Below are 22,963 nucleotides of genomic sequence, written 5' to 3' on the forward strand. Positions count from 1 at the left end.
GTGTGCAGAAATCTTCACTTTCGGTTTGAACAAATTGGTTGAGCCAGGTGGAGTGGTTCTCATCCTGAAACTATCTCATTTAGATACATGACATTGACCCTCAGCAAAAGCGAAAAAAACCAAAAATGAGTTGCCCATTGCCAATGTTTACTGCTGTTGGTGTGACTGTAGACATACATTTTGGGGATATTTCTGATACTTATAGTACATTTTAGGAGATACAAACTTTATGAACATGTAAAAAGCCTACTGGGTATAATCAATATAAAATCACAATCAGGTTGAATCGAATCAATGGAAAATGTTTTGTTTTGTTTGCATATCAGATTATAAATGTTTATAGATATGTATTGAATCGTATGAGAGGGGGAGAGGCACAGCCCTACAGGAAGCTGTTAAAACACTGTATTCTTACAGAATTTATAGACTTGGCAAGAGATTGCTAAAGAATAGAAGTTGATTGCTCTTTTGTTACATTGTACCTGCATGGGAAAGGTTCCAGACAAACTCATGGCTCAGGATGACTACCCCTTTGAAATACTCTTGGCAGCTAGCAAAAAAAACGTCACACGGAAATGTCTGCAGCCTATCCCTCAGACAGAGGACGACTGGACCGCAACTGTCAATAAAAGAACTGTAGGAGGAACAGACCTTTACCATAAGTCTATGACATGATTCTTTTTTAAAATGGACTTCATAGATATACTTCATACATACATCAGCTGTAAACCATTACAAAAGAAAAAGAAAACCTGTATGGAGGACCAAAACTGCCAAAATCCCAAATAAATAAATAGGCCCCAAAAATAATATTAAAGACAAATACACGCATGAATTAATTTGTTAATATGACATAAATTTACATTTCTGTTTAAATTTGTCTCTGTATTTATTTTTCTTTGCATTAATTCTGTCTGTTTATTTACTTTCCCATTTTATTCCCACTTATTTATTTAGTCTTTTTTAGATTACCTTATGTTTATTTATATACATAGCATTTTCCCTTTGCTGTTCCCCCTGATTAATTTCCCCAAACTTATTTATTTCTGTGTTCTCTTTTTACTTTTCTTTATGCATTTCTGCTTAATTATGCAAATTGCCCCCCCGGCTGTCATTCAAGGTGTGTGGTGTGGTCAACTTCTCTGAAGATGATGACGAAAGATGAGGATGGTGAAAGCAATAGCCATTTAAAACATGTCAAGATAAATAAATACAAACAATGAAAGAGTGTTCCAACAGCTGACATCAAAGGCCTCATCCGAAGGCATTTGGAGGAGCCTTCGATTCAATTTGAAAAGTACTTCTCTGAGTCTGACAACTGCTTTTGTGACACCAAATGGATTCAGTTTTCCTTTTGGTGACAGTGTAACAGAGGGGTCAAGAAGAACGGTGACAGCAAAGGATCCATTGATTGAATTATCTGCAGCGGCAGATATGAGATCCACATCGGTTACCACGGCTGACATCAAAAGCAATAAAGTGACTTTGTGCTGTTTACGACCATGTATCTGTGACAGTGGACTCTCCAACCTCCTGTACGGGGAACAAATATAATGCCACGCTTCAGCTGGAAAATAATGAGTGTGTGTCCAAAAGTACGATCAGGTTTCCCGCTAGCAGCGTAGAAAAAGCATTTTAAAACTTTTTTTCCCACGAATAATGAATGCGAAGGAGGTTTGTGGATTGCTTTTGAGCCAAGGCGGAGGTTAAAAAAAACCCCTGTGATAAACATTCAGCGCCTGCAAAAGTGATATTTTGAATGAATACAAGCCTCACATCAGGCGGCAGCAGCAGGTCCTGTTTTCAATGTAATCCTCACTGCCATATCAGCAATAAAACATATCAAATAGAGCTTGTGCATTCAGATCAGTGCGAAGAAAACAGTCAGTGAACATAAGCTGATTTCCATGGCGTTAAAGTCACAGCCAACCTTAACACCTCCATCATTACGCATGTATTATAATCTGCCTCTGCTATCAAACAGCAAGGATAAACCATCTCCCTAATCCATGTTTAATTTCCTGTCCCTCTGTGATGTATATAAGCCCTTTTTCTGCCATCACTGGTCATTATCTGCTGCTGATTAAAGCACCAAAAGGAGTATGGCGGATTATGGGGAAGCTGTTGGTAAATATATTTGCTGCAGTGAATGTATAGACATGCAAGAGCAGCGGTGACTGATGTGCCTTCTATGGACTTTTTACAGAATCAGTCGTGCGTGCGGTAACCAATTCCTTCTAAGTGGGATTGAGAGGTTGGGCTTTTGTGTTTCCCGACTTTTTGTCAATGTTGGTTGCTTTCAACGCTCATGAAAACTTTAACATTTAATGTTCTGAATAGATATCTGGTAGGTTATGTCCAGCAGAAATTTGAAAAAAAAAATAGATTGTGTACAATTAACAAAAGAGATGGTGGGTCAAGTGAGTGCTTCAAACTAAATATGGAGACAAAAATGGAGAGAAATGAAGGTGTCAAATTCACTTCACAATGATTTTAATAGTCTTGTCTTATTATATTAATATTATAAGACAAGTAAGCTGCACTAATTCATACTTTTAAATTAACAATGGATCAAATGACTGAATATAATGTGAAAGTTGTGCGAACAGACAATTAACCCAACCTCTTCTCAGCTCCACAGAGTGTTTTGGCCTTTTCAGCTCATTGCTTTGGCTGTCAAGCCACAAGCCGTGTCACTGTTCAAACGCACTGTTCACTACCTGCTCAGTACCAAACAGTATGTAAATGTGAAAAAGCTTAATCTGAGGGGTTGAGATCTGATTAATGGGCTAGGAAAGAAGAAAAACAGCTCTGCTACTCACATTTTTTCAGGCCTTTAACAGTTATGCAGATGAAGCCCAAGTCCAGACTGGTCTCAATCACGCTAGTCTTCAGGCTTAGCTTCTAGAAAGCTGGCAATCAATATGATCCTTTTTGTGACATTGCTAGTTTATTGAATTCTCTTGAATGCATCTCCTTAGTTTCACGACAATCACCCGTCTGTGTGCTTCTTTGCAAATCCAATGGGAAGAGTGACATGAATGACATGTATATATTTAATTGCCATGTGCACTATAAAAATGAGAAAAGTGAAAAAGTATTTGGCGATTAGACCCCATCGTGACGTCATTATTTTTGAATCGGTTGTTAAAGCCATGATTAGTACAGGAAACCGCCCTGATGGAATCTAGACACTGGTGGTGGTGATGAGCTCAACCTGGGCACTGGATGTGACTAACTGGAGATGAATAGGGTGGAGGAGGGTTGCAATGATTTTGCACTGAAATGACAGCTGACAGCAGGCAGAGAGCAGAGCATATTTAAAGTCTGACAGCAACAATATGATTGGCTGTTGGAGGTTATGGAAAAGTCGGGTTGGTTTAACTGGAAGACATCCAAAGTCTGCTGATTACAAAGGAGAGTGTGGGTGAGAAAGAGAATTGTGAATGAACGAGGCATGAAGGTAGTCTTTCTGATTGAACATGTGCTGAGCTTCATTAGTCGGAGCTCTAGTTTAGAAGACTTTGAAGAAGCAACACATCTCACTACACCTTAATGGATTTTCCCCATTCTTTAGTCCCATTTTACCAAATTGTTTCAATAAGATCCTGCAGTTAAATCTCAACAAAACTGAAGGTCTTTCCCCCTAATGAAACCTTGGCATTTCTTAACAGTTCTTTCAAGTTCTTTGCCTTCTAACTCAACTTTGGTTTACTTCCAGAAACATCTTAAGTCAGCGGTTCAGTCCTGTTATTTTCATCTAAGAAACACTGGCACACTGCGTCCCATCTTGTTTTTCTAACAGCTCCAGCAACTCATCCGTTGTTTAGTCTCTTAATGTCTTTACTGTTGTAGTGTGTAGTATTCTTGTTCAAGCTGAAAAGCCATAGCCCATCAACCATTAGTTCAACATTCTGCTACTCGATAGCAAAGACTCCAATGCAGGCTTTGTTAAATTGGCTTCCTGTTAAATTTAGGATTTATTTTAAAATGCTTCTAATTACTTTTAAGGCATGGCACAATTTGGCTCCACTATATACAGGTCCTCCAGGCATCTCAGGTTATCAGAACAAAGACCCCTGGTTGTGTCCCCTGACTATGGAACACAATCTCCCTGTGTGGGTCAGATCAGCAAACTCTGTTAAATCTCATCACAAACCCATTTACTTTCAAAGGCATTTTATTGATGATCCCTTCCCCCGATTTGTTCTTATCTTGATTTTGTGTGTTTAGAGTGCACCTGCCTACAGCTGCTGGATCACAACATGTTTTCTTCTGAACAGTTCATCGCAACCAAAAAAAAAACTGTTTTGAAAAGCTTCTATGGATTAATTTGTTTCAGTAAGTTGTTCCACCTTTGTGGAGTCCAAGAATAGGACCCGCCCAAAGAGGTTTGAGTCCAAGTCAAGGCCAAGTCCAAATGAGAGAGTCAGAGTCAAGATGAGACAGAAAAAATAATAAATCTTTTGTCCTTGCCAGTAAGATGAGTTTAACTTGGTAACCATGGTTACCAGGTTGTCGTGTCAATGTCAGTTCTAGAAGGATTTTGAATTCTTTTTCATTTTAATTAAATCCTGTTTTCTGATCACTCACACTTCATCAACAGGTTTTGTTTTTTTAGGAGTAAATTACTTCAAACCAGAATATTTGGCAAGACCAACGGCCAAACAAGTCCGAGTGCAAATACCAACGAATCCGAGTCTGAGACAAAAGAAAAAATGTCTAGAGTACGGCAGCACTGCCGGAAATTAATGGAATCCTGGCAGCTAGAAAAGTAACATGATGTGATTACAGAGGGGAGATATATGTGTATAAGTGCACAGCCCAGTTTCTGCAATGCCAGTTAAACCATACTGTCTGTTATTGCAGATGTGAGTCTGTAAATGCACTGGAATAAAGCAAATTACTGGTAAATAGTACTTACTCCTGAAACACAAGAACTCTGTAATCATACCAACTGGACAATCATTCTTATCTCTGGGCATAAGAAATATCCGGGGTTTTAAAGTTTAATATTATGATACAATATTACAAGTAAATAGACTAAGCTAACTGGCTACTGTTAGCTCTCCTCCCCTCATCATAGATAAGAAGCACGGACAGCTTGCTTCAATGAAACATCAAGCCCCTGCTTTGTGAGTCTGCGTTCGTACCATACAGTCTGGCCAGTGGAGCTGTGTGGATACACGTGGTACAGTAAATGAGGATTTGTTTTTCATGCATGTATGAATCCGTTCCAGATATTTCCCCAGAGGCACCCTGCATCCTTATTGCATCACACCTCCCATATGTTTTTTCCATCTGCCTGTCCCTTCATCCCTCCCTCCATTATCTCATTCCTCTGCAGCACATGAATGGACTCAACATGGCTGAAGCTGCCCCGGATACAACATCAGAGCCATTTAAAGTTCCACATGACGATTTTCTTGGCATGTTAGAGAGGAGAGTTCAAAGGAAAAAGATTGGTACGGCTTGCTGAAATAGAAAGCAGACAAATAGCAGCCTTATCTATTAACCTTATTTACTGATTTGGATGTGCGCACACTTTTCTAGATCTGTTTTACTCATTCAACTGATTAAACGACACTGAAAATCCCATCCTTATGTGAGATCATGTCTTAAAAGCACAGGAATTGCAGGGCCGGAGGAGTGTCATAAAACCATAAAAGGCAAACCAAATTAAAAATGTGCAAATCCAAACACAAATAAAATCCTTGAAAGAGTAAAAAAATCTTCTCAGTGACCTTCAGATTCAGAAAATGCATTATTTTTGTGCTGTGTGACAGTCCAATGAGTCATTCAGGTGCTTTGATTTTCAGAGAAGAGAAAAGCAGACAGGCATCTGAATCAGATTTATCAATATGGAGTGGTTTCTTTTTTTTTTTTTTCCTGTGGTATTGCGGAGTCGGGTGACGGAATTCCGTCCGTCATTCTCTGTGACACCAGAACAGTCAGTCATATTCCATCACACTCCCTCCATCGCCATCATGACAGAATAAATGCCCTCTAACTAGAAGACTTTGGCATAACCTTCCTCCAGTGTTGCATTTGTCCATTATTCACCTGTTTAGTTATTCTCTAACATGTAAGAGCATTTATTCTCTGCAATAATCCAAAATCCAAAAAAGTGAATGCTATATGCTTCCCTAGTTGCAAATTGATCTTTACAAATGAACACCACTTTTATGATTCTTAAAGCGTAAATGTGATTGCCAGAAGGGAAAAGCTAATGCTAGGCTATAAATGAGCTATTTCGCAGTTGCATGATTTTAATGTAACCACCACTAAACTTTTAGGCAAAATAAAATCAGACAATTGAAATCACATAGAAGTGAGGTAGAATAAGACCTCCCACCAATAAAAATAAATACTAACAATAAAAAAGAGTATTGAAAAACATTTTACAAAATGAACTGCACTGGGGCAAATAACTTAATGATACAAAATTAAAAGAATAAAATATGCTTTGCTGATATATGATGGTAAATGGTAAATGGACCTGTACTGTACTTGTACGCTTTTACACTACGTGCCACATTCACCCTTTCACACATATTCACTCAGCGATGACAAATCCCATAGAACAGAAACTAACACTTTCATACACATTTCAAAACATTTATAAAATAAAATAGATGAAACATGACGAAAAATGTTGTGCTAGAAACAAAAAGCGAGCCTTTTGAACCATAAGTCCAAAAACTAATTTCCGGGTTTTAGGACTTGTTCCTGCAGCACTGTATTGACCACAAAAAGACCCAAACCAACCGAATGTATCTACTAGCTAAGTATTGTGTGTGTATCAAAGCCCGATATATCTTCCTCGTTTTGCCCCAGACCTCCATTGTTGTCCAAAAACTATTAAAAACACATCAATGAGCCACTTTGTTGCACTGGGTGACATGTTCCTTCATTACCATGAACACACACACTGTAGTTTATTTTCACTCAGTCCCACATACACCGTCCTGCTGCCCCAAATACTCACTGGAACAAAACGTGGATTAATCTCCTGCTGAAAATAGTCCCTAACAAATGCACTATTTCCTCCTGTTTGATTGCTAGAAACTACATTGACCAGCTGTTTTAGAGACGTTTTTAAAATACAACTGAGATTAGGTTTTTTTCTTTTTTGCTTCTCCTCTGTACATTACATTTCCTAGGCTCACTATCCAAAAGGGAAAAAGTATATTTTATATATTTCTTTTCTGTATTTCTCATACAATAATATACATATTACATAATGATGCTGTTCGTCCCTCTTCTACATCAAGAGCTTCTTTTCACGTAGCCAATAAAATCATGTATCATCATATAATCAACTGTATTTCCATAAAGCAGTAACGTCACCATTGTGTGTTAGTCTGACTGACAGTCATACTTGCAGCCAGACCTCAGCCTGCTGCTCTGTTTACAGGCTACATAGCTAATTGGCTCGTCAGCTGTAACACTTAGAGCAACTTGAAAATTTGTCAAATGTCACTTTGGGTCAGCTTTTGAATGATGAAAGCGTTGTTACTCTTCAGTGCCGCTGCTAATAAAACACTGTCCTTGATTTGTACGCCATGGATCCCAGCACAGGTTTGTCTACGGTGTCTCCTCGTGACCTTGTCAGCCGTCAATCGAACACCAACCCGACTATTTTTCAAACCTTCGAGAATAAAAAAAAATAAATGGATAAGTTAGGTGTCACTTTGGCATGATGATTGAAGACTGATTGTGTTTTTAGTTGGATGTTACAGATTTATGTCTTCAGTATGGACCATCGGGCTTTAGGCTGAAACCAACTATTTGTGGGTTTGGTCTTTTGGTGCATTTTGAGGACATGAAGATTAATGAGGGATCCATAGTCGCCCTGATTTCACATTGTCAAAAGGTTTTATGTTTATTATTTGTTTTGCGACAGAGCAAAATACTAGCTAACTAATCTACATGAATCGTTACATCTGGTAGCTAATGTTCCCACAACAGTATAGATATAGCTAGTTGGCTACCGTTTGGCTAACATTAGCTAACCTGAAGGACCAGTGTGTAGGATTTAGTGGCATCAGTGTAGGAGCTGGAGAAACATAAGAAAGGCCCTATCAACAGTCAGTGTTTGGTTTGTCCGTTCTGGGCTACTGTAGAAACATGGTAGTTAAACATGGCGGACTCCATTGCGGGGTCTGTAGATAAATCCAATCTTATTCCACGGTAATGAAAACATGATTGCATTATACAGGTGATTACACACTAATGAAAGCACATATATGGATATTATATTCCATTTCTGCCAATAGATCCTCCTCACTGTTACACACTTGACCTTTAAGATGTGACTATATACTGTATATTTTGCATATCTTTCAACCATATTCAACATAGATGAGCATAGCACTTAAGTACAGGAAAAGACAATGTTGACTATTGTTCCAAAAGGGACAGGGGTTAGGAAGGGTCAACTGCATATTCACTTACATTTATCTTATTTTATTTTATCCTAAGAACATTATGCCAAAAATTCTTAGACTGCAGTGGAACACAAGGCCAGTTCTCCAGCAGCACAATGCTATAATGCAACAGATTTTTAGTGATTTCAAAGCAAGCCTTCCTTCCACGACTGATGACTTTGGTGGAGCCTGAAAGCGAGCGGCCCACAGTCTACCGGTCGTAAATGAAAGCAGCAGGCTCTTTCATGTGGATGTTCACACACAAACAGCAGCCTCCTGTGAAGAACTCATATTCACCGCAAACCATTTGGAAACCATTACAATCATTACAGACGGATGTGTGTGTATGCATAGGCGGGTGCCACGGCTGATGAGAGCAGTTACCGGGATGACGCCTGGTGCATCATATTGACTCCCAGTGCAGTTATCTCAGCAAGAGTGTCGGAGGAGGCTGCACGAGCCGCAGTCAGGCGGTGATGGAGGGGCGGAGTGGCAGACGGTGAGGTCACTTGGAGAGCATGGCGGCCGATGGATTTTATGCTTCCTTGCTGTTACACCCACTGGATTTATAAACTCACTTGTTAAGAGAAGGTAAAGCTCGCTGTGGCTTGAGTGCATTTTGGTCAAAGTGCGCCGGTGGATGTTTTATGTAATGGGCATTTGTATTCTGACCGCAGGCCTCAGCTGATCCCTATATTTTCTGCTGGGCCCGGCCGGGGGCAGCCTTGCATCTCCTACCTTTTTTTTTTTATTTATCTCACTTCTACAGACACATCATGCCACCTTTTAACATAACCCAGGTCAGGTAAGTCCGAGTTTGAATCCAGCAGCGGTCTAGCCATTCATGCACTCCGGGCGGTATTTGAGGAATGAAAATGCAGTATGAATTTTTAAACAGCACACATCTGCGTTGAGACTCCAGCATCATCTCTGATTCTTTGTGCCTTTGCTTGATCCAGCTTTGAAATTCATCCTGTCAAGGTGTAGCTTTTCTGATATTGCAGATATGCAGTGATTTTTTTTCTTTCTTTCCCCACTCACAGAAAGCATTAAAAGGATTCTAAGCTGTTTTTATTTTTCATGCATTTATTCTCAACCTGGGCGGGAATATAAACGTGCGGCTGCAAACTCGTCGAGCAGTGGCTGAAAGGATCAGAAGAGTTTCCTTCGCAGGTATATCTCAGCTTATATCCAAGCATAATCCCACACCAAAAAGAATTACCAGTGGACAGGGTTGTAAAGATTTACTCAATAAATTGATTTTATGGCAAACAATAGCTGCGGGATTAGCTGGATAAGAAAGAGAGATCAAACCCTGAGAAGAATCGAATCCACCTCTTCAGAATAAGAGGGATTTAGGGTTTGAAACCAAATAGGGAATTGACTAATGTGTTTTTAAATTGAAATACATGGAAATGAGGCTCTTTGTCCGCCATGTGTCACATAGCCTTCAGCTAATACCATTACCCAGGAGGCTGTGGTCTGTTCTCTCTATGCTTTCTGATTCTATGATGGAGGTCAAAGCAGCCAAAGCAGAAAATCCACAGCCTCAGGGTATTTAGTGCGTATTACCTCCACCATGTTCTCACCTTTGACTTTTATGTATATGACATCACATACTCTTTTGATGTCATATACATAAAAGTATGGTGGTTAGACACTGAAGGCAGTGGCTTGAGGGTTAGCTGAATAGATGATGTTGATCAGGATGTCCAGCATGAGGTGATATACAGTTTTCGGTCATAACTATTCAGTATCACTGCAGGCGTCAACCAGTGTTACACTCACATGATAGTCTGACAGGAAATCAAACACAGAAGACAAATGATAACGGATAAGACAGATGCAATAGACCAGGCAGAAATAATCACCTATATCATTACGTTCAAGTCAGTTATAGATTTATAGATTCAGAAATGAGTTCTTATATCATATTTGCTATTTGTTGGCTTTACGTCCCCATTTTTACTGCTCTATTTGTAAAAATAATCCTTTTGCTTTCTTTTTATGACCTTATTAAAACCACTATGTGGAATAGGATAACACTTTATTTGGCCAGTCTGTCTAACACTTTAGGTAATTTTCTGGAGTTTACCTACTGTAAACTGTTAAGTTAGTTTAACTCAAACGCTTTAAGGCAGTCGATTTCCTCAAAAGGTTTAAGTTTATTAACTCAAACAATTCAAATATGAAATATATTTTATTTGAGTAAAAGTAACTAAGTATTTATTGTTACATTGAATGAACTCAGTTTCCTTCCACTAAAGCCCATTATTATATCAACTTTTTAAATCAGCTCACATACGATAAAAACAATATATAATTCAATTATCAAAGTGGTAGCCATTTAAGTTTCACATCAAATCTTTACACTTTGGAGAATCATTAGGAATAATATAATGTATACTTGGGCATACAATGATTTATAAACTGAAATAAGAACAAAAATTGAAAAATCATTATAACACATTGGCAGTTTTATATAGAAGTAATCATTATTATCATATACTGATTTTATATAGTGATAAGTTAATGAAGTGAGTGATCAAATGGAAGTTAATGGTAAATGGACTGTACTTATATAGCTTATATAGCAATTTGGGGTTCAGTGTCTTGCTCAAGGACACTTCGACATGCAGCGTGAGGAACCTTCCGATTAGTGGACGACCCGCTCTACCTCTGAGCCACAGGCACCTTTTGCTTTGGCAGGATTATAATGCAGACTCCCTTAACTTCCAAAGGTCAAGTTTGACCTCAAGCTTTTTCTGTAGATAAATAACTTTATTAAAAACAAAAAGAATCGCCACATTTCCAATATTCTCCATACAGTTAATTTAGCTGGACAATAAATCAACTTTAAAGTCAGTAACAATTCCTGAACATATACCCTAACCAAGATGTTCATTGTGCCTAAACCTAACCAGACCTTTATTAGTGAAACAGCTGAATTGTTGAAGTACTAAGCTGTTTAAATGTTACAAATACTCTATAAACTATGTTTACATATGCTATGCATGAACAAATCCAGTTTTTTAATGTTTTTTGATTGTCAAATGTGGTTATGTTCTTATTTAAATGTGTATGCTTTAAGAGATTTTCATGGCCAATTATGTTACCTATGATCCCAAAAATGCAGATAATGCACTCTGCCTTTGTGTTACTTTAAACAAGTGTTTATCAAAGTGGGGGTGCCAGGGGTTCCATGGGGACCCTTAGAAAATTTGAGGGGAAGATGAGGGAAAATTCAAAATCAATTAATCCTCTGTCTTATTATGTGTAGTATTATGAAATATAATTTTAAATAAAACATATCATATAGAAATCTTATTTGCCACGGCCATCCATCTGATTGCCTGCCAGTCAAAACATCATTCATCATGAATTGTCGGTGTTGACCTGTAACGTTCTGCCCCTACCACAAAGCTCTCAACATTGAGCTCGGTTGCTTGTTAGCATCTAGCTAGCTAGTGCTAACTCATACAATAGACATATTTTTGGACACGTTATTGATGTCATGATTACAAATTTTAAATGCAAAGGTAAGAATTATAATGTTAAGGAAATACATTAAGACGTATTGTTTTTGTTTGTTTTTTGCTGTTTTTTCTTTTTTTGTCCCTTTTTCTCATAACTTTATATGTTATCCTCAAATCCATAAAATAATGCTGCACTGTCTTGTGAGAGCTACCCTTTGTGAATTATAATCCAAAATATCCAAAATAGACCTCAAGCATGCAACAGAATATCAAACACCACTAGATAATCATGTGTAATCACACTGCCTTAGTTTGTAGTAAAGACAAAAAAAAAAAAAAACTGCCGCCAACAGGCCATATAAAGTGATGAGAGCAATCTGCTCATGTTCTGTAACAGCAAATGTTTAGCTCACACTCGCACGCCACCATCAGTCTCCTCCTCTCTGTGTATCTTCACTCTTTGACTTAGATCATCAACACCACAATGTAGCCGATTCCCGCAGCAGTGAGAATCCTCTTTGTCATGGAGGTGTGAATATTTTGTTTCTGTCTCTCTGTGTTTGTGCATAATTATGAACTGGCAGCGTGTCATTTATAATCTGAGAGGAGAGTCATTTACCACTTGTGGAAGCTGGAGCCAAACAGCAGCATTGTCTGTGTTTTTTTTGGTTTTGTTTCTGTGTTTCGTCTAACCCAAGTCCAGTGCAGTCTCATAGAATGTGAACATTATTTTCCTCCAAAACTTAATTTCTTATGTCCGTCATTATGTAAGAAATCTACATGGAGTAACTGTTCGGTTAGCAGATTCCTTTCCACTCCTGCTGCTGTAAATACATACTGGAGCACAACATTTGGATTAATTCACCACTGAAAATAGTCCCCAACAAAATGCACCATATTGTCCCAATAGAGTTAGCTCAAAACAGTCCCATGTTGGTGTCCTGTTTCTGGCAGTCAATGTTAGTTTCTTTTAAAGGACCAGTGTGTAGGATTTAGTGGCATCTAACTGGGTAGTTGCTGATTATTGGAGTAATTATGGTGGCTGTAAAACACAAAAGGCCCTAGAGCCAGTGTTCGGTTTGTCCGTTCTGGGCTACTGTAGGAACATGGTGGCTAACATAAACACAACCATTCTTATTTTCAGGTGATTATATATTAATGAAAACATACCTACTAATATTATATTCCAATAGATCATCCTAAATGTTACACACTGGACCATTAAACCAAACCACTGAGTTGTTATTTGAATGCAAACCATGATCTTTACCCAAGCCCTTTTTTATGCTAACCATGAGAGCAGAAACGTATATGTGTAAATCTGGAGGGTGCTGTAATTGCATTTGACTTGTTTTGTTGTTTAATTTGTTAATAATACATTTTCTCAAATTTCGCCAGCTTTTTTACCACTAACACATTTACAGTATGATTGATTAATATGTCTTCATAGATACCCAATGTCTACATTTTGTGTATGAAATGATGCATATAAAATGATGAGAAGACTCATTTAGAATGTGCCATTTGATGAAATAGTGCAGCCATTTGCCTATTTATTTTAACAGGGACAATGCAGTTAAGGCTTTCACATAAGAAGAAACAGTGCAACAGATGCAATGTATATAAGGCATCCAGCTCTGGCTGTTAAATTCTGATTTAAACCACTAAATACACAAATGGATAAATCAGATTGAGCAAAACACAAACAAACAACAGAGCCAATACAAAATGTGTACATATGCATGTGACTGTGTGTTTAACATGACTGTGTCTGCACTGACATATAGGTGTGGAAGTGTGTGTGTTTATATGAATACAGTATGTATGTAAATCCATTCTTTTATCTGTTTTACTCGTGCATTGAAATTCAGTGTATTTTTTCCAGATGCAGGAAAAAAACACAATATTTCACATAGTGTCATTGTGATATTATGTAGCGTGACAGAATGTAGCTGTGACAGAGTGGAATGATATGATTCTCCAACCTTCAAGCCCCTTAAAGTAGTCTGAATTTGGCAAGGCTCAATGCTATCTTATTATGAAGAAGATGAGGGACTGTAACTACGGGTGATTTATGTATTATCTTCAACACATTCACTCAGCTCATCAGACATAAATTTAAATTAACCCCCCCCCACACACACACACACACACACTGACACACGCAATTATTTTGCTAAACCTCCAACTGAGGAATTAAAATTAACATACCCAATTTTGAAATATATGACCCCAGTGAACATAAAAATATATCAACCTACCCTAGGATATGTATTCTAATGCTAGAATGCTAGAAATAGTAGCTGGAAAATCTAACTTTTTTTTTTTTTTAAGAAAAACAATTCTTGCTTACTTGAATAGACCTGGGCAAACTGCAAAGAACCTGAGTGATCAACAGAGTTCCTTTATGTTTACTTCTTTAAAAGAACTGAATAGATCATTTAGCATTCATGTATGTTATATGTTTCATTGTCTACATCAGTGGTTCTTAACCTGGGGTCCTTGAAGAGGTTCCAAGAAAAATTTGGTATTTAAAGGCCCCTCTAGTCAAAAATCTGTGCTCCTTCTTGTTCTTACACTGTGATTATTTGAGCTTCACTGTGCAGAATGATGTATGGATGGGATAGGATGTTTTCACATTCATCTGCTGAAAGTCATGCCTGGTCCAGTATGCAACTTCGGGTTGTGAAACACTGGTCTGCATTCATTTTTGCATTGTTGTGGGAATCCGGTTTCTACTTGATGGAACACTGTAGGTGTACTGGTCAACACAGACAAGAAAATGGAGCCATGCGTAAAAGGAAAAAAATTAGATGTAATTTGATAACTTATTCAAACTATTCTCTTTGTATATACGTTTCTGTTCTTTTTTAGAAGTGAATACACCTACAGTAGGTATGGGTAGATGTCAGAGTGAAGCATTTCTTTATGTTTTGACATTTTTCTTTGTGATACGAGTGAAAAGTTTTAAATAAAAGCTTTAAAAAACACAGACTTAGTAGAATACTCATTTGTAAAGTTGCAAACTGATCCAGGGTCGTAGAGAGTTGAAGTCCGCCCACCCATCCAACCAGTACTTACTTTCCTTCTGCTGCACTATTTCAACATCAAACTACTGTCTGTTGTCTCCTTTTTTCATGTCAAAGATCCGACAACTCTTACTTTCCATGCATGCCGCTCATATATTTGCATATGCATTTGCATTCGAAGACATGGTGCTCATTTCCTCTACATTTTCCAGGAGACCAGCTGCTTCCCAAGCAGCGTCTTTTGCACAGTCTTGACTCTGTTCCCATTCAAACTGCAACACTGAAGGACAAACACAGACACACACACACAGCGTCTTTCATTTCAAACAGCCTTCTCCTGATAAGAAATGTGGCTAACAATGTGATGTCTGCATCAATAAGCCACTTCAGCCCAACATCCAAGAGTCACGTGGGATCAAACCCACATCAAAGCCTGGCCGACGCCACTATGAGAGCCCAGCAACAATGGGACAATAATTAAAGCCACATGGATATCCAACCACCCCCTGTCACACACACACACACACACACACACACACACACACACACACACACACACACACACACTCATATCTGTCTCCCTCTTTGTCACAGAAATAGAATGAGCACCGTTTGATGTCTGCCATGACAATACCCCAACCGCTCCAAATCTTGACGAGCACCTACCTGCCATACAATGCGTAAGCAAGTCCTTCCTATCCATTTCAATGCAGTAAACAGACTCTCTGAAGCAGCCAATCATTATTTGGGGCGATGCAAGCTGTCATAGCGAGCAGTAATGCAACAGCAATGCATAACATAATGCCAAAGCGCTTCCAATGCGCACTGCTTAATTAGGCAATATGCAAGAATATGCTCTGACTGTATTGATTCAGACACCTTTTTTATCCATTCATAAATAGTCAGGCTCATTTACCTCATTTATTGTGTAATTAATATCCAGAACGAGCTCTTGTTTTCCCCACAGTAGTCCCTGATTAATGTTCTTGTTTTTTTCTTGATGGGGCTGCTCCCTGATCAATGAGTGGAGGGATTATTTTAACTGTTTAAGGGGACTTAAACAAAAAAGGTGAAAAGTAGCTTGTTTAGGGAGAATTGGCAGGGGCGGATCTAGAGGAGTGGCAGTTTGGTGTCAAATGCTGTCAAATTTAACATATTCATTTAGATTTATTTTGTGTTCAAAAGCAGAAATGAACACAAATAATTGAATAATCTGTGATGGTCACATTTTAGATTAAGTGATAAATTTAAATTCAGTGTAAAAAATATAAAGGAAGAAACTGTCAATTCATTGATTTCTAATTCCACCTTTAGATATTTCTATTCAATGCCACAATAATATAATGTCCAAATATCTTCATTTGGGTGTATTTTCTGAGTAAACATTGATATACACCGTAATGTGATGAGTTATTTTAACTCAAAAAATGGTTGAAACACAAACTCATTTTTGATTAAGTTGATGAAGCAGCTTTTACTTGTAATTTTAAGTGACACAAACTTAGTTTTGTAAGTTACAGAAACATTCCTGATTGTATACTTTTTACCAGGTATTTTGTTTTCACAGTACAAATAAAAATGACTAAATTAAATCAGTGTCACTTAAATTTACTAAAGCTACTTGATCAATAATGTTGTAATTTACTCTCAATGTAATCAGTTTCAGCAATTTTTGGGAGTTTTTGCAGTGGATTGTTTGGGATTTAATCAGCATTTCTGCCAACCCCTTAAAGTCTCCATGCCACCCTCTGGACACCCCGTGAATCGAAGCGAGTCTGCCTCTTTGTGGGTGAAAATCGAAGTGGTTCCAAACCATGTGAGGGGATTTTAGTTCAAGAGGAAGAAGTTTAGAGCAACTGACTGAAGTTTTTGATCACTTCAAGGCAATAGCTGGAGATATTTGAAGGTCACAGCATGTTGTTCCTTGTGAGGAAATAGGTCAACAAAAAGTTCCATCACGAGTGCCTGCCACCGTCTCCAGGGGTGCCACACTGAGCGCGGCGGCTGATGACATAAGGCGCCCTGTGCGTAATGTAGCGCGGGTACTTGTTGGATGCCCTTATTCCCTTTATGAGTGGGCTGTGCCTAGAACATAACTGGCACGACTCTTGATAGGGGAAGAGAGAGAGAGAGAGAGAGAGAGAGAGAGAGAGAGAGAGAGAGAGAGAAAGAGAGAGGAAGAAAGAGGGGTCCCTTGTACCTCTTCAGCATCGACCTCCTCCTCGCTGTCAGTGGGTTCCGGCGCTTTCACGAACCACCACTGGATCTCCAAATACACCGACGCAGTTCCGCTCTGGAAAGCGCACGCCATTTCTATGTTTTGTCCCTCCTTAACCGTCATGTTGGAGGGCAGATCCGTGAAGCGACCTGCAGATGAGAGAATGAGGGATGGAGGGGAGCAGGGGGAGGGGGAGGAGGGGACGTGATAGGGACAGTTGTGTGATTTCTACACGCAAAGAAATGCCCCTGAATTAATCACTTAAACGCTCATCCGCTCGTGGCTGCTGGCGCGGTAGCCGGAAGCTGTGCTGTTGAAAGCAAAAGCGCTTGATAAAGGTGCGTTCTTGTTTTTAATTGATGGAGCTGGAGATAGCCCCCCTAACAACCCCCACACACACACACACACACACACACACACACACACACACTGAAGCGTCTTCATCTGGAATTTACATAACGCACAGTCGCGCCATGGCCACATTATCCACAGATTCAGTTACGCGCAGGTCGAGCTGGTTTTTGCGGGAGTTTTTCCACATTTTCCATTCCCTCTTGTGTCAGTCTGCGGCCGATGTGTCTTTGACATCGCAGATTATATACTGAATAAACTTGACAGTGCTTCCGTGTGTTTGCCCCCCTTCCGGCACTGAGGGAGAGGGAAAAACACAAGAAATAATAAATGAGTTTGGTTTGATGGAGGCTAAAAAAAGGGAATACAGCCTAAAGGAGAGCGGTGGCGACGGCTGTGTGTGTGTGTGTGTGTGTGTGTGTGTGTGTGTAGCGGGGAGGGGGTTGAAGATATTCGGTGCATTCAAACTTTCACACCGAAAACATCCTTTTCAATCCCGCACAAGAGCCGCGTTCAGACTATTTATAGGTCGGTCGGTGATCTTGGGGGATGCAGCTGTAAAGGAGGAAGAGTTGGAAGTGTAACCCTCAGTCAGATGGAGGAGAGCAGGCAGATTCAGCACCGCGGACAGCCGCATGCAGCAGCTGTCCGCGGTGCTGAAATCCGCGGCTCGGCGCTCACTTTTCCTGAGGGAGCCTTCTCAAAAGAACTTCTATCTCTATAATGTGTTTTCTGGGGTGAAAGACAATGCAAGGGGGTAAAAACAAAAAAGCCAGCCAGCCTCCGCACCATGTGAAACGACTCGATCTCAAACAATCACCAGTTGCATTTTTTCCCCCCTCATCGCGCGGTTACAAAAGAAAAACGCAACATTCTTCATCTTCCATCATGAGCTTGTTTAAAAAAAAAAATCCTTTCTGGGTTTATCACAATCCATCTGACTTAAAACACCTCCAGTCTTCCTCCCAAAACAGCCTCCTTCGCTTTTCCCACAAAGGCTGCGCACTTTTAACACTTTCTCCCACCGAGCAGCCTCCGCCGCGCAGCGCCACACGATGCCACCGACACTGTTTGTTAAGAAAATATCCCATTCCTTACCTTCAAAGGAGAATCCCAATTGCACACAAAATCCGGCTAAGAAAACAAATCCAACAGTATCATGAGAGGTCCACATCATTCCAATAAAAGAGGGGTCTGATTTACATCAGCCGAAGGGGGGGAAAAAGACGAATCTCTCCTCACAAAAAAGAAGAAGCCTACAGCAAAATCAAACAGTTGCTGGGCGAGTGTGTTTAAACGGAGATTGCCGAAGGTGGTACATGCTGCAAAAACTACAGCTTTTGTCGTTGTCGAAGTTGTTTTTTGAAAGAAAATGCCCCCTCTCCGCGTCTCTCTGCAGGAGAGATGTGTCGACTGGCTCGGGCTGTACTGAGGAAGTCTGTGAAATAACCGGGCTGCGGTCTTCGTCTGCGCTACCGGAGAGACGTCAGTCTAGTGGATCACTGTGGCATCCACACACACACACACACACACACACACACACACACACACTCCTGCTAACACCTCTGCAAATCTAGTCCTCATCCGGCCCCTCGCTGTCACCTTGGCCGCTTGTTTTTTTTTTGTTTGCTTTTTAAAGAATGCGCCGCCAAAAACTGCTTCTTTTATAAAGAGGGGGGTCTTTATTTTGAAATTTCTCTAAGGCGATTCTGAGTTTGTTGCACTAAAGATATGACGGAGGTTTTAAAGGCCCTCCTCCACCAAACCCTATCAACAAAACAGAATAGTTTCTCTCAACACGCATACAGAAGTGTGCGTATTTCTATTTAGCATGGGTGTGTCCAACAGGAGACCCTCGGACAGCCCTTCTAAGAGGCAATAAAACAATATTGTAGCATTAGATAGGAACAAACGGGGGTGGGGGTGGGGGTGGACCAGCGACCCGGCAAGTGCAGGGCAAGCACAGCATGTCCCGAGTCATTAAGATAGAAGAGATCCTGCTGGAGTATTATTAGTCTCCCGGGCAGACCGAGAACACTTTGCCCTTTAGTTGCAATGGGCACAAATTGTGCCACTCCTTATATTTGCCCCTAATTGTCTCGGAGACCAAAAGCAAGGATCATCCTTTTGGGACAGGCACTTTGCTCCTCCATCAACACAAAGTGTCTGTGGGCGAAGGTATTAAAGCGGCTGGTCTAGAGTCAGCTGGATAATCACTGGTCCCTGTTGTCATCTGGTTCACAGCAGACTTTGTGTGTTAAAGTTATACATGCTATTTTTTTTTTTTTTTTTTTTTTTTGCTAGTTTACTAGACTAAATGAAACACATTTATCCGGATGTTGGTAGGGATGTATTATCAGTGTTAGGGATTATACCAGCCGTATTTAAAGCTGCATTAGGTCATTTTTATAAAAAATATTATATATGACTAATATTATAGTCATATTTGCAGAACCTTTCACTATATCCTGACACTAGAACACAAGAGTAAGACAAGATAAGATAAAAACAACCAATCAGAGCTGAGAAATCTAGTTTATTAGGAGCCTTTTTCCAGCGTCAAATACAGACACTTGGGGGCCTTGTGGATAAGACTCAACATCAACTGTCTTCAAGCCTCCAACCCAACGTGTCTTTATATCTTTCTCAGCTCTGATTGGTTGTTACCATTCAGGCCCGGTGGATTCTTGCAAATCCCATTAGGGGCACTAGCAGGAGCCAGAGGAACCGGATTTTTTCACAGATTATCTGTCAGGATATAGTGAAAGTTTCAGCAATAAAAAAAGTTACATAAAAAATGTTTCAGTTGCTTGCTGGTAAGTTTTACCCTTACAAACAATTTTGGGCCAAAGAAAATATGCTTTTATTTTTAGAAAATTTGACAGCAACAGTTAAAAAATGCGTTTCAGTCATTTGGGTTTTTTTTTTATTTACCCATTGCTTGTCAAGCTGTCAGATCACCGTTAAAATTTAGGTCTTTGATGCTGAATATAAAATAAATATAAAAAATAATATATATAAATATAACATGTTATATATTATTACAAGTAATTGGTAGATTCCAATGCTATACTATCAAAGTAGCTTCCCCAACACTGACTATTCTGTAAGTAAGTATGCAGGAATGCTCTCTATTTCTATTATTTTATTAACATGCAATGGTTGTTACATTTGAAAAAATTTGAAAAAATTTGCATACATGGCACATTTGTTTTGTAAAATACTTGTATTTACTGGCGTCGCCAGAGATGATGCAACTCCAGTCTTCTTTTTTCCTTTCCCCCCCACTGTGAGTACCTCCTTCATTACATATTGGTCCTGTTGTGTGGAAAAGTGTTCACAAGGTTATTGATATTCTTTATGAGAAAAAGCCAATCTATCAGTAGCTGCCTTCTAGTTTTTATCGTCGATCAGTAATTGTTTTTAAGGATTTTTAGAGGGGGTATTTACTGCCTTTATTTTGACAGGGAAGCCACATGCCCATCTGTGCAGGTACCCCATTGGCTGACGTGACGCTTTTAGTATATATATTTGTTTTGTTTGTTTGTTTTACCTTTTTGTGTTCTTTCTGCTTGGTCTGACAAAAAATATGTTAAAAGTGTTGCAGGAGTTTTGACCTCTTCAGACACTAATATTGACGGGAAACTGTAGAGAAGAAGTGACAGGAAATAAGGATGGAGTGATGAGGGGTGACATGCAAGAAAAGGTCCCCGAGGCATTAAGATTACATGTATTGAAGCATGGGTTCACATTTGTCAAGTATATCTTTCAGCAGTGCTCACATGCCTATATGCACATTGGCCCTCCTGTCTGGCTGCAAATACATTCTTTCCTAAAGCAATTTCAATGTAAGTGAGTAATGTAAAATGTAAAGATCAGCTGAAAATCACATGATGTTTTACATGAAATAAGCCATGTGGGTGGCCAGTATGGACAAGAGGATCAATTACAGTAACCAATAACTCTTTAAATATAAGAGACTGAAAGAAACTCTCAAGTTCAACCTGAAAATGAATTGGGAACGAGATTGACAGAATTGTCTTCGTCGGCCTTCAAAAATAAATCATCGCTACAGCACTCTTTGAGATGGAGTACTTGATTAGCGAGCTGCCTTTCATTATCTACCGCCGAAGGCTGTTCAGTGTGAAGGTGTGCAGCGTGTCTTTGGCTGAAACGTGTTTCCTGCAGCAGACTTGGAGACGTGTGTGCTCCTGTTTGGTGGTGGGTGTCAGAGGTGTTACCGGAAGAAGCAGTGACACATACAAACACTGTGGCTCTTCCAAACATCGCCTCACATTTGCTGCGCAGCTGCACGGCATGTGAGACAATTTGCACCTGTTGAAGGCATCAAAAACCATAAACCATGTTTATCATAACTACTGTTTCCAAAAGTATTGGACAAATACTTCAACATGTGTTTCCAGACAGCATGATACTATAGTTTATCACTGTAACACAATGAAACCACAATCCCTTAAAATACCTTTGATTATTTGGATACATTTTGAGCAGATTATGTGCTGTGAATGTGGCATCTGAGAGGAGTTTTCCTTATATTTTTTATAAACTTTTATAATTCTCTGACTATATTATGTTTTTTCGTAACAATCATACATACATTATAGGCTTCTTTTTTGACAAATTTGGTGTTTTCTTCTTAATGTTCTAATCACTTTTTGGTTGTTTTAACGGCATACTTTTCTAATGCAGGCTAGTTTTCTGACACCCCTCAGGATAAAGAAGGTCTCTCAACCCCTCGTCCAGTTTGGAAACCAGCACCACATATCATAAATAATTTGTCAATGGAATAGGTAAAAATTAAATCCCCCCAAAAATCAACTACACTAAATGATATGACTTAATTATTTCAAATTGAGGTGCAAATTAATTAACAATTACATCCTTAAACATTAATTCAGTGTGTAACTGAGGGCTACTATAAAGTTCTCAAAACCCCCCAAACCCTTAAAACACTTTAAAATCCCATTTTAAATCCTGTTTTAAGGGGTTCATGACCCTTTAATGCACCCATTATTATAAATTGAATCATACATACAGCATTATACAATAGCAGTATGTGGATGTTCACTTTAATTGTACAGTTAAAGGCCCTTAAAGATATAAATTATTGGTCAGTTTTTAAACTCTGCTCATAATCCATTAAAATCACCTTAAGACATTGCAGCCCATCAGTTGCTCTATTACTGTTCCCCTTTAAACCTTTGTTTTTGTGAGCTGTAAATTAAGCCCGTGCTGCGGTAAGCTCCTGCTTCTTGTCATGTCAAAGTCATCTGAAGAGAGAAATCAGATGTTGACATCTGATAGCCAGTGGTTCCTCGTGCTCAGAGGCCACAATGTAATAAGGGCACTTTAAGAGTCACCTTGGAATCAGGTGACTCCTCAACATACAGGCAGAACATGCAGTCATTAAGGTTTATCGAACAATTTGTTGTGGCACTG

At 39.3% G+C, this 22,963-nt stretch overlaps 1 protein-coding gene across 1 annotated transcript in view; it reads right to left on the reverse strand.

The window, feature by feature from the left end:
- vstm2a (V-set and transmembrane domain containing 2A) overlaps window positions 1-19,278 on the reverse strand; it is an 82,585-nt gene extending 63,307 nt beyond the window's left edge. Inside the window, exons 1-2 of the mRNA XM_051410286.1 lie at window positions 18,602-19,278; window positions 17,135-17,301 (exon numbers count right to left, since the gene is read on the reverse strand). Coding sequence (XP_051266246.1) covers window positions 17,135-17,301; window positions 18,602-18,680 — 246 coding nt within the window. The 5' untranslated portion in view covers window positions 18,681-19,278. The remainder of the gene's footprint in view (window positions 1-17,134; window positions 17,302-18,601) is intronic.
- Between the last annotated feature and the right edge of the window lie 3,685 nt (window positions 19,279-22,963).

The sequence above is a fragment of the Dicentrarchus labrax genome, unplaced genomic scaffold, assembly GCF_905237075.1.
Source record: "Dicentrarchus labrax unplaced genomic scaffold, dlabrax2021, whole genome shotgun sequence".
NCBI lineage: Eukaryota > Metazoa > Chordata > Actinopteri > Moronidae > Dicentrarchus > Dicentrarchus labrax.